The sequence below is a fragment of the Telmatherina bonti genome, assembly GCF_933228915.1.
Source record: "Telmatherina bonti genome assembly, chromosome: 17".
In the NCBI taxonomy this organism is placed as follows: domain Eukaryota; kingdom Metazoa; phylum Chordata; class Actinopteri; order Atheriniformes; family Telmatherinidae; genus Telmatherina; species Telmatherina bonti.
In genome coordinates, this window is record NC_136615.1 from 18,185,520 (window position 1) to 18,198,382 (window position 12,863).

Consider the following 12,863-nt stretch of genomic DNA (forward strand, 5'->3'; position numbering starts at 1 on the left):
AAACCAGAGATACGCTGAATGAAGTCCATACAGCTGAGGGCACAGCAGATAAAAGTCTCTCCACAGCAGCTGGGATTGAAAGGTCCGCTGAGTCAGCAAGGGCAGCTGGAGATATGTGATGTTTCTTTTGTAAACATGCCAAGAGTTGAAAGGATAGACTGATCTGAGACTTGTGGATTAATGAAAGCTTAAGCCTCTTGCCTGCTGTACCACTACATGGGGGATGAGAAAAAAAAAAAGCCCAGATGAATCCACCATGACAGGATGGTGAAGGTTTCTGACCGCATAATTGACTACTTTTCCTTCTACTGTGGAAACAAAAACTTGGAATACAAAATAAGTGGGAAAAATGCTATCTTAGGTAAACTTTGTAATAATATTCCTAAGCTATTCTCTTATGATAGGTAATACAATTGTAGAGTATATTGATATTAACTATGATGTCATGGCCCAGGTAAACAGTATAATAATATGTTGTCTCTCTTTGCTAGTAATCACTCAACCTTCAATTAATAATGTGATTTTAATTTGCATAACATTACTTTGAATGTTGCAGAGAACTGTGGGACGACATTATCTCCTCTCACTTCCTGATGGGTGGTTCAGGAAGATAATGAAGCATGAATACTCCCCTGCTAAAGTTGACCAACTTTTATGATAGTTGTTAGAAGTGTTGGTATTCAGTTCATTTTATTTGATGCTTTCTTGAAAAAATAACCAAAATAAAAAATCAGTGCTGGAGTGTTTTTTCCTCACACCTCTTCCCTGAATAGTTATTATCAAGTTCTGTTGTTTTATTTCCTAGCTTTCATATTTGTGTATGATCTTCATTTATTCTTGTTTTGCCTTCACTTTGACACACCCGTTGTAGTCATAGTGTTTGTTTGGTTTTACTTTGTATCTTTGCTTGTCACTTCTAAAGGGAACTGAGGGCTAACTGCCTGTTAGCAATACAGTAAAACATTGTAAAATAATAATATTAATTCTACAAAAAAGACTGTAGATCTTGTTATCATGTGCTGACTGTAAAGGGGATGAAAAGCTGTCAGCCACACCTGAAACAGCAGGATGTGGGAGATGTGGGAAGGAAATGTGTCATGTGACCACTAAATTTGAAAACAATGACAGATGCTGTGATATTTTTTTCACAGATGACAGAAAGGAAGGAAACTTGAACAAAAGAATTTGGCAAAGTGACTTGGCTCAAAAGTGAGGCTATTGAAAAGCATAAAAAAAAAAGAACAAGCGTGGGCTTTCCCGACAAAGAAATGGTCAAGTGTGGAGCTAACTGAGAGGAAACACTTGTGGAAAAAGAAACTGTGTCTGTCAAAACAGATGGCAGCTGGTTAAGAAGATTAGTTACTACTAGTGCTCAGCACTACTTCAGACTGTTTACCCCCCCCTTCCCCCCAAAACACAGAGACTCACAAACACAAAACCCTCACAGACCTCCAACTACATCCTCTCATCTTCCTCCAGACACCCCAGTAACTCAACCTCAGGTAACATTCACTGGTTCTTTTAGACAACAGGACAGCTGGGATCAAGACAAGAGTCATGTTCTTGTGCGAGCGTTTCAAACACGACACCGCTCCGTCCCCACTGCTGGCAGAGTGTGAAATTAAAGCTGTCATTTTGTTTGTGTGGAAGCTCAAAGCTTCATAGAACAACTTGGACCAGCATTTTGTGGCTCTGAACATCCTTTCCAATTCAGATGAATAAGAGCAGCGTGGTATGCTTACAGATACAAGCACTTAGATTATCATACAAGTTGAAGATAAACTAAAACATTATCTCTCCATGGTCTTATTACAAGTATACATACAGTAAGTTAACAGCAAGAAGGCTGAAATCTGCTTTCTTATAGGCAAGGTTAGATTAATGGTTAAAACAAAGGATGCACAGATACCACATTTATTTTAAACTGAGTATACGACTGCATTTAAGTATGTGCCAATACCGCGTACTGATATGAGTACTAATACAATCCATTACAGTTTATTGGTAAGTAGTGTGCCAGAATGCCAGCTGCACAACTGGAGCCGTTCCATCCATGCATTTTTCTTAACCGCTTTGTCCAATTCAGTGTCGTGGGGAAGCTGGAAGCACTCCCAACAATCACTGTGGCACTGAGGCAGAGTACACCCTGGACAGGTCACCAGTCCACTACTGGAGCGGTTACTTGTATGATATAGGAAAGGGGTCATGTTGGGGTTATCCTGTAAACGTAAGGCATGAAAGCAGAAACTTCTTTTGTTTCAGAAGTTTATTTTGGGGGATTCAGTTCACTGCTGAGACAAGGCCCCTATATGCCCAAAGTCAGCTTCTTTTGCTGACATGATGCCAAATCTGAATGATTGAAATCAATGTAGAGCATCAGTTACCTTTTGTTACTGAAAGTAACTGAGTTATTGAATAAATTACAGCATCATTTATTCTTAATTACTCTGGAAAGCAATTATTCTATTTATTGTGTACTCATGTATTGTTTTAAAACTGAAATATCAGATATGACTAACGAATAAAATGGAAAGTCAGCTAAATAATATGCTGGGGTTCACCGTTGTGACAAGGCACCTTCATGCCCAAAATCAGCTTCTCCCACTGAGATAATGAAATATTGTAGATTTTGTGTTTGTAATATGGCTTAAGTAATAGTGTTTTTGTATATTTTTTATTGTATTAAAAAGGTCATGTATAATTTCCACTGCTCAATTTCTTTGCATAAACTTGTTTATTTTGACAGTCCTAGTTTCCTCATTGGTATTGCATTGTTTAGTACTGGAACACCAAGTACACACGTGGTAGGAACGTGCCAATACTGCAATATCAGGTATTGGTTGATTTGATTACCTTCCTAGTTAAAACCGTAAAAAAAAAGAGAAGTATTCAACACTAAAATAACAGCTCTTTGGAAAGGACACTAAAAGTAAGGTGTAGAGTTACAATGTAAGAAAACAAAGAAAATTCACACTCACTGTTCACAGTTTTTTGCTGTGTCAAGCTATTAATTAATTAACTAACTATTTATTAACTATTCCACTGTTTACTGCAACTATTTACTAGCTGTTAATTAATTAACAGCTATTAATCATGATCAGACAAGCTTTGTATTTCACACAATGATGTCAAAGTAGTACTGATAATCATCTATTTAAAATTGTTATTATCCCCCCCCCCCCCCCCCCCCCCCCCCCTCCCGCTAAGGCATTGGTCATGTGTTTGGTGGTGTAAGTCTGTCTGTCTGTCTGTTAGCAACACCACTCCAGAGGTTATGGATGGGTTTTGATTAAATTTTCAGGAAACTTTAGAAATGAAATAAGGAACAAGTACTTACTTTTCAGAGGTGATTCGGATTACCGCCTGGATCCAGGAGTTTTTTAAAGGATGCTTTACTAAAGCAGACAGGGATCGTTGTGGGGCCTAAGCTTCAGTTTGGTTTTGTAAACTTGTCATAAATGTAACATGTCTGTATGTCAAACCTTGGACAAGCTGGTTTGAACCTTGAATTTCCCCTCGGGGATGAATAAAGTATCTTTGATTGATTTGATTTAGTTCAATGACTTGATGGAGGTCTGTGCTCTCTGAGTGCTTCTAGTTATCATTTAACTATTTATTTTCCATCCTTTAGATCACCTTGGTTATCTTGTTAACCATTTATTTTTCTTTTCTTTTTATTATTCTCTTAATTATTTTAGTTCATCTTAATCTTCTAATGGATGCCAATAGTATGTTTACCATGTAACAACGTGGAGCCTTACAAAGCAGACATTTCAGTCCTCTGTATTTACTCTACATATTTTTGCACTGACTACAAAGAATTTAAATGTCCTGCAAGAACGTACATATTTGGCACTAATACATGTATAATGTCAGTGATGGAACCTGCAGTGATGGACCATTTGATTTCACGAGAGTTGCACTGAGGCAAATGCTTTTATCATAAACCTGTTTTATTTCTATTAACCTTTTAGAGTCTGAGTTCCCCCGACTGGAATTTGACAACAGATGGTGCTAAACTGTTCCAAAATGGCCATTTGGAGACCTCATCTGAACTGTCTATCCCTAAACCTCTTTTGTACTGCTTCACTTTATCAGAGTTAGTTTTTGCAGAGAGAAGGCTCACATTGCTTTACAATCTGGATGACTCTTTTGTTTAGTTTGTTTTTATTTTCGTTTGTGCTATGTGCCATCTTCACCAGTAACATGACTGGTATTAACACATCTTAACAAATGCCTCTTGCATTTGCAGGGATACTATATTGCTATTTCATTATGAGGCAGAGGCCTAAAGAGTAGGCATGGCAAGCTCATGGTTAAAGTTATTTTTAATAAAGGAAATTTTAACCACATAAAACTTCGGGCTGTAGTTCAGTCATCTTTCAACTAGGATGGATTCCAGGCTTCACCTGACTACATGCTTAAGTATCCTTGGGCAAGACACTAAACCCTGCATTTCTCCCCAATATGCCTATTGGGGTATGAGCGTGTGTGTGAATGAATGATTTTGAATTGTAGTGTAAAGTGCTTTAAGTGGTTGGTATGACTGGAAAAAGCACTATAAGTACAAGTTCCTTTATCGTATCACAACACCGCAATGGGAATTCTGACAGTAAAAGCTGCAGATGATATGATTAAAATAAGCATAACCATCAATGAATTCATGGGGGGAAAAAAATCGTACACACCACACATTCTTCTTCATCAGTTGGTTGGTTTATTTATCATTAGCAATGACACCAAATGTACTCTACTGTTTTCACTTGCTATCATAGGAGATGCATTTTGAGTTGTAAACAGTGAAAATGATAAAATGCATTTCAGAAAACTCCTTACAAGCAGTGTATGACCAGGGAGAAGAGCAAATTGTAACTGTTCTTGCTCACCTTTTTTTCTTTTTTTTCTTATTTTTTATCTTTTTTAAACAATACATGTTATCTTATAGCTTTGAGACTCTCATATGTACATAGATACAACTGGGTCCCACATTCATCACCAGCAGAGACCTATTGGCTTCTTGTTTTTTGTTTGTTTTTAATGTGTTATCACATACTTTTCTTAAAGAATTATATTTACAACCATGCCCCCATCCCTCCCCCAGCTGCCTGCTGCCAGGGGTTAACACACAGTTAGAATCACTTGCTTTAAATTCATTAAACTACTTATGCTTCTTGAAAGTTTAAGTTGTAAGTCAACCTTATAGCTTTAAGTATTTTTCTCTTAACAAATAACAGTAATACAGCTTGAGCTCTCAAGCTATTCTGTCTTCCCCATTAAAAATTCAAAGATACCCAAATAAATGAACAAACCAAATATGATAATAAAATAAAATAAGTAATTAAAAAAATATTGCACTTAAAGTTCAGGACAGCACTGGACCTGTTTGGTGGCTAAGAGTGAATTGAGAGCTGTTCAGCTGAGTGCTCTGAAGGACATGGAGGTGTGTCTGCAGAAGCATCCGGCGAATTAATCTAAATAAACATGCAAAACTTTGTACACAAGAAGCTTTTTTTTTCGTTCTCTGACTATGAAATGAGCAACCTCTCAGGTGTTGCCCTGCAGAACATTGGAGTGGAAGCTGAAACCCTAAAGCGTTAAAAAAAAAAAAAAAAAAAAGAGAGAAACTGAGTGTGTAAAAAAAACCATAAACAGTGGAGAAGATATACCAAGCTGCAACCTGTTATAGCAATGTCCTGAGAATGCTTCCTGATTAGTTCAGAATGAGCTACAATGTTAAAGGAGATGTCGTTTTCGCCTTGATTTTCCGTTCCATGTTGCAAACAGTCTTTGGAGGCAGGAAGCAAGTCGTCTTTTTTTCCACCTCTGTCTTGGAACATATTTAGTATCTTTGAATGTGTGAGCGACACAAATCTGCGTTTCATCACAGCTCCAGTCCATCTGTAAGCCATACTCTTTTGTTCTTTGCCCATCTCTGTCTCTGTCGTCAACCCTGCAGAAGCTGTCCAATCTTGAATGAGGCGAAAGTATAGAAGCTTTGAATGGATGCAGGGTTTAACAGATGCATGAAGAAACGCAGCCACAGCGGCCACTATAATTCAAACACCCCCCCCATCTTCAAAGCTTGGAGTCTGAAAAAAAGGCGTGAAGAGACGGGACTTCTGCGTCGTACCGAAAGCATTGAAGTTGCTTCACAGAGGAGAACATGGTGGAGCAGAAGGAGGGGGGTTAAAAGTGGGAGTCTCAAAAGGAAGGAAGGGGGGAAAGTGACAAAACAGTACCGGACTGTCTTCACGTCTGCAGGGTTTTTGGTGCAACCCCTCCTTTTCTCCAGTACAACTGGATAAACATACAAACTAATGCATCTTATTGACTTACACACAAAAAGAAACAAAACAACAGTGATGAGACAAACGTCCAGCTCCTGCTGCAGCCCCTTCTCTGGGCTTCTGCAATTTTAGTAACACTCATCCATTCATCCACACATCCAGCTTGTAACTGTAAACTACATTCCTTTGCAGTGCCAAAGCTTTGCTGCGTCCTCACACACCAAAACAACAACAAAAAAAACAACAAAATAATGGTGAGTAGGATGACACACACACATACACTCTAATAAACACACACTCAAAAAATGAAAAAGGCAAACAATGAAGCTCACGTCTCACACACACTGTTTGTTTTTTCAAGTCTGCCCCTTGTTTCTTTCATCATCTCTTTCTTATGCTCTTCCTCGTCTCTTATGATGAAGATGAAGTGGAAGTGGTGCTAGCCTTTTTTTGGTTGATTAAGTCCAAGTAGAGTTCCGAGCGCAGGAATCGGGGGTATGAATCCTTCTCCATCAGCCCATATATCCGCCTCTGTGCTAAGTCAAAGCAGGAGCGTGTCACATTCTGCAGGTTGTCCTTAGTGTGATCTCTTGTGTATGAATCCAGATTCACCTGCAGGGAGGAGGGAGAAAAAAAAGCATAACTGTGAGGGAGGAAAGAATGCAAAATGCATGTTTTTCTCTTCATGTACAAGGCTGCGTTTTCAATTGCACTCGCTCTTACCTCTTTACAAGACTGGATAGCGATGTATTCTGCAAAGATCTTCTTGGCTTTTGAGGCCATCTTGGACTGCGACTTGATTTTTTTGTATTCCTCACATGCTAGCCAGAATTCCAGATTCTCCTCGCTGAACTCCGTGCGCAGGAAAGCTCTGAAGGCTGCCAGACCATCTGAGGGAGAGCAGAGAGAAGGAGAAGAATAAACAAAGAGCAGAGTTGACTAAAGAGCCATGGCAACCTCACAGTAAGCCCTCCTTGGAGTTTCAGTGCCTAAATATAGCTCTCAGACTGCTTTTTGAGTCATGTGGTTGCAATAAAGTAAGGCACAAAAAAAAAAAAAAAAAAAAAAAAAAAAGCCTCAACACTCTTGGCACTTATCAAAGTGCAATGCCTCCTCTAAGTGACATCACCTCTGTGATTCTTTAATATTTAGCATATCGGATGCACTGACCCAATGCACTCAGTGAACAAAGACATGGCTGTTTTGTGTGAAGGAAAAACAGACTATCTTTGGCAGTCTAGTTTTTTTTTCAAGTTTCAGATCAGTTAATGATTTGAGGAAGAGGGCATCCAGGAGAAAGAATAGCAGGAAACCGTGTCCACCCACAGCTCATGTCTGCACCTTTCCGTTCCCATGAATCACCCACGCCGATAAGCTGAGCCAGTGCAGGCAGTCATCTCTTACCTCATTCTGGTAAGCAGTAATGAGGTAAGAGGTGGAAGGGAGGAAATTAGATGAAGGAGAATGAAGAGGCCAACAAAGATGAATGTGAAACAGATGTGCTGGCTATGTCTCAACCTTCTGCTCTGGAAAGGAATTGGGAGCACACTAGAGTTGTGAGATACAAAAATAGCACCAGTTTAGTTTCACCTGGTCTTGTAAATCATGAACTTTGTCCGTTGGGATTAGTAAAATGTGCTGCAAGCTGCCAATTCACATGAGCAGTATGAGTGTGTGTGTTTGTGTGTGTGTGTGTGTGTGTGTGTGTGTGTGTGTGTGTGTGTGTGTGTGTGTGTGTGTGTGTGTGTGTGTGTAATCCATATATTTTTACATACATATTTTCTGTGCTCACAACCTTTCCAGAGCTACTCGAATAGGCATTGTTCAACTGGTTCTTGTGTATGCAAAGCACGGAGAGGAGGGGGGGGGGGGGGGGAGGGCAAATAATGAAAAAGGAATTTGAAAGAAACTTACATTTGTGTGATAGAAGCTTGTCGAGTGAGTCCCCCCATTTCAGTGCTTCCTCTGGGGTGGGCCTGCAGATGAAAGCAGAGCGGTTCTTTAACAAGCCCATTTCAGCCAAGTTTCTCATTGTGTGACCCATCCGCAGGATTTAATCTATGCTGGGTAGGTGAGAGGAGATGTAGACGATGCCTCTCTGCTGTTTCCCTCCACTCTAGTCTGACACATTCAGTTCTGCCTTATGAATAGTTGAAACACTGGGAGCCATGAGTCAGTATGCTCCACAGTGGTGGGGGTTGGCTTTTATATTCCCTCTCAATGCGAAGTGGAAGGCGGTAGGAGGAGGAGCTTCAACCAGCCAATCAGGATGTGTTGTTGAGTTTTGGGGCCCTCCTACCACCAATGCTTGCTGTCTGCCCCCTGCTGCCTTTAATTCTTGCAATGAATGCCTCTTTACAGGACTGTATAACCCTCATCACAATCCACATCTTGAGCTTCAACTGTGCAATTTAGTTTGTAATTGTGGGAAAATTGTGTTGTTATTCTGTTATGATGATGATGATTTTGAAAACTTTTCTGGAATTTCAGCAATAACATTGGACTGAAACTCGAGTGTCTTTGGGCAAACAGCACACATTTTGTGTAACAAAAACTCTTTCTTAGCCAAAATGAAAAGAAGACATGACTAAAACTCTTTACATCCTTAAATGGATGAACTATATGAACAATTTACACAAACAAATTGCAACTTGCTTTGAATGCTATTCAATATATTTGTTATTTTAAAAAGGGTAATCACAGATTTTTCTCAACACATGATCCCATCATTTTCTGTTTACACATTCTCACATTCATTTCATGAATGCCACATTACAGGCACACTCCCAACTCTCACACTACCCACATGTCTGTCTGTCTTTCAACACAGGGTCATCACCAGTTATGGTGAGATCCACAAAACAGTCTCGCACTCAACGCCCACATGCACATGCTGTCAGGAAGTGGCCACTTACTTGACTGACTTCATAGATTTGTCTAACTTGCCGGCTGGATTGCTTCCTGGGGACTCATTCCTCCTCCGCAGGAAAGCCAGCCGATTCTTCATGTCTTTGGCCCTGAGTGGAGGTAAAGAAGAAAAGGAAGATAGGGGAGAATGGAGAGAATGGGGAGAGAGAGAGAGAGAGAGGAGGGGGAGGGGGTTGGGGTAACGCAAGGGAGGACAAGGATGAAAGAGTTGATGGAGTGCAGAAAGAAAGAATACAAAAAGAGACAAAGATAGAAAGTGTCAAGTCTCCAAGTCCAGAGTCCACAAATGATAAAGTCCCAGGCATGGTCACAATAAAGCTTTGCAACGCTGTAAATCCACATCAAGTCAAACCAGTAAACGGCAGAAAAGAGGAACGTAAATGTGTTTACATTCTAGTCTTCAACCGGTTATGTTGATGGGGCCTGAATTTTCCAAAAGGTGAATCTCCTTTTCCCCGCTTCCAGTCAGCGCCTCTCTTGTCAATCTAATATCTGGCACAGTAGAAGTGTCCCTGTCAGGTTCCTCGGCAGGGACTACGCGAGTGTGGCAGAGAAGTAGGAGAGAGACTCAGTCCTCACTCTTCTGTTTCATCACGCCGTTCACCATGTGCCTGCGGGGCTTGCTGAGAGGGAGCTGACCCAGGGCAGAGGCAACAGGGCACAGTGACATCCCCACTCCTCTGTGACTTTCCTTCCAGAATCAGCATCCAAAATCTTCCTGACCACCCATCTCACCTGCCTCACCTTTTCCCCCCACCAGCTCACGCACGGAGGCACCCTCCTGCACATGCGTCACATTGAAACTCACATAAGGTAATACACACGCCCGTGGTACCCTTGGGGTCCAACAGGATTCTGCGCAGTCCCATAATCCCATGGCATGTGTCCTGGCTTTTCCCGACCTGGAGCACGTGCTGCCTCTTTGGGATGTGACCTCACTCAACACCCATTTCCTGAGTCCTTGCTTTTGATTTCCACTGTGGATTGACTGGCCCGCTAATAATGCAGCACCGCACTATGCGCTAGCTGGGCCTAATCACTGCAAGCTGTCCCAACCCACAGGCCTCGGGAGAGCATGTTCACCCCAAATTAAGAAACAGAGCTCCCAATTATAGACACGTCATTCAAACATGCACACAGAAGAATGGAGCTGCAGATTAGCACAAATACTGTACATGTGTACGCATGGACATCAATGAAAGAACATCCACACATCCATTTCAAAGAGCTCCTCTGCACCTGTGCCAACTCCTGCCCACTTGACTGGTGCTTTCATGCCAGTCCCAGCTGTTAGAAAACTCCACCAGGGTGTGTAAGGGTATATGAAGGGAAAATGGGAGGAGGTAATTTATGCATGCATAAAAGTGAGGTGGTGTCACCCCAGACAGAGAAAACAGTCTAGTGTTGAGGTGAGTTTTTTCAGACTTATAAGGAGGCAGTAGAGGTAGAAACATGCCCGCACACAAGACACAACATGAATCTATGAGCTGTTGCAAGAGCAGCTGAAGAGCACCTTTCACACCAGGAAGAGTGAGACTTTCTGTGAGCAAATGTGGATGTGTTTGGGCTTGGGAGCGTCACTGAGCTGGCATGCATTACTTTTTAAACCCCCCCCCCTCTGAAAATATTACCAGTGTGAAGTTTCCTGATTCGTTACTTAAAGTTGTGTATGCTCACTGGAAAAATAATATGGCGCGGCAATTTTCTTCAGGTAACAAAAGAAATGGACATTTCTAGGAATATCTTAACCTCTGCACACCGTCAGATGACTCATCCAATGATCGAAATTACACAAGTGCCCTGCATTTAAACAGCCTGAACTCCAGAAGCTTTATAGCAGAAGAAATGTAGGCCTCTAATTCAGAAAAACAACAGGGTGCGCTAATGCAAAATCACTGAGAATAGCTCATACTTGCAAGCCTGAAGGGTATAAATACTTTTATAAAAACTCTCATGCTGTTAAATAAACTCATGACACCAGAAGAGGATTTATTAGATAATTCTATTTTTAGGCAGGTCTTGAGGCAATTAAGATGGGAGCAGTTCGGACTAAAAGACAGCCTCTGTCTTGCCAGAGCATGTGAGTTTTAAAAAAAAAAGAAAAAAAGAAAACAAGACTTATATTTTATGAGGACTGGAAAGTATGCTCCTGGCCTGACAAAAGATGCTTTATTATTTATGCCTGGTTTTAAACAAGCTTAGCCCATGTGACAATGCTGTCATAACAACAGACACTTTTAGGAAGATATATGTTTCTCTCCTGCCACCATGTGGTTGCCAATGGATACTGCAAACAGCAAGCAAGCAAACCTACATCACTCTATAAGTTATCTTTCCCATCTATGTTTCGACTTAAACACTATGCAGGTAGTATTCTTGTAAACAGTAAAGGCATACATTGATGTTTCTTTTCATTTGACACATGCTGCATTTTTTATTTTTTTTTGCAGTGAACTAAACCATTTGAAGAAGGGCCGTAAAGTCTCGTTCCTTAGCGTGTTCACATACTAAACTCGTGCCAAGCAGTCATGAAGAAGACTTCAGGTTTCTTTCACATGCAAAGGTTGATGTTTCAAATGGTTGTAAAACCAACTAACTAAAGACAAAATCCTTAATACAGTTAACCTCTTCCTCTCGTAGTGTCCATTTAATTTTAGATTTAAGTGTTTGTTTTTTTTTTTTTTATTCCATTGAGCCTAAGTTTCCTTAGTTTGGCTTCACCACTTAAAAGCTGTTTTAAATATAGAATGTTTTGCATGTAAACACTTCATAAAACAGCCGATAGCCAAACAGATTAAGAACAGAAGAAAAAGGGAATGCTGCAGAGTCACATGCAGCAATTGTCATGCCAACAAGGTCTGCTATATTTCAACATAAACACAAGAAAGACCAGGTGTACCTTTTTGTTGGTGTGTGTGTATGTGTTTTTCTTTTCTTTTTCATATCTTTAAGAGCTCTCTGTGCTTTTGCTCTTTAGGTGCTAAAATGTCTTCTCACTTCATGTTCTCCTCTATTTATAGTTGCTACTTTATTCCACCTTCCTGCATAGTGTCAGCTCCTGCAACTTTCCCCCAGTCCTAATACCATTACCATGTATCGCCTTCCACTTGACTCAATACAACCCTTAAATATAACTTGATCCTCTAAGAGGTTAACCCATGTTCTGTCAAAGATTATCAAATTAGGGTGATCTTTGATCTTCGGTAACAAGCCAGACATTTCCACTCCGCTGCTCAACAAGTATTGCAGCAGAGCATAGTATCCACACACTCCTGACTGACTGCTTGCATCAATACATAAAAGAACACTCAACGTGCTTGACCGAAGGACCAAGAGGTCTTTTGCTCTGCAATTATCTGCAGCTTTCCATGCTCTTTATTCCCTCTTTGCTTGGCTCACATTAGTCGCTCTAATGGTGCCCCTTTGGCTATTCCTGGTGTTCTGAAAAGTAGGCCGCACTCTCAGGGAAAGGCAGCATATGAGGAGGGCAGCAGACAGACATAACGCAGATCACATTGCACCATACGCACACAACTTCATCCCACATATCTCTTCGCTACCTGAGGCTTTATGTCTCACTACAATCAGAGATGAGGGGTCCAGCAAAACAACCCAAGATGAGCAGCATTCAAGCCTGTTGTTAGTCTC

General features: G+C 40.7%; 1 protein-coding gene across 2 annotated transcripts in view; it reads right to left on the reverse strand.

Moving 5' to 3' along the window:
- Positions 1-4,694: 4,694 nt before the first annotated feature.
- rgs3a (regulator of G protein signaling 3a) overlaps positions 4,695-12,863 on the reverse strand; it is a gene marked incomplete at its 5' end in the record, with an annotated part of 94,529 nt that continues 86,360 nt past the window's right edge. For both annotated transcript variants that reach the window (XM_079257094.1, XM_079257095.1), the window contains 4 exons: positions 4,695-6,899; positions 7,011-7,177; positions 8,202-8,263; positions 9,203-9,304. In XM_079257094.1, coding sequence (XP_079113220.1) covers positions 6,699-6,899; positions 7,011-7,177; positions 8,202-8,263; positions 9,203-9,304 — 532 coding nt within the window. In that variant the 3' untranslated portion in view covers positions 4,695-6,698. The remainder of the gene's footprint in view (positions 6,900-7,010; positions 7,178-8,201; positions 8,264-9,202; positions 9,305-12,863) is intronic.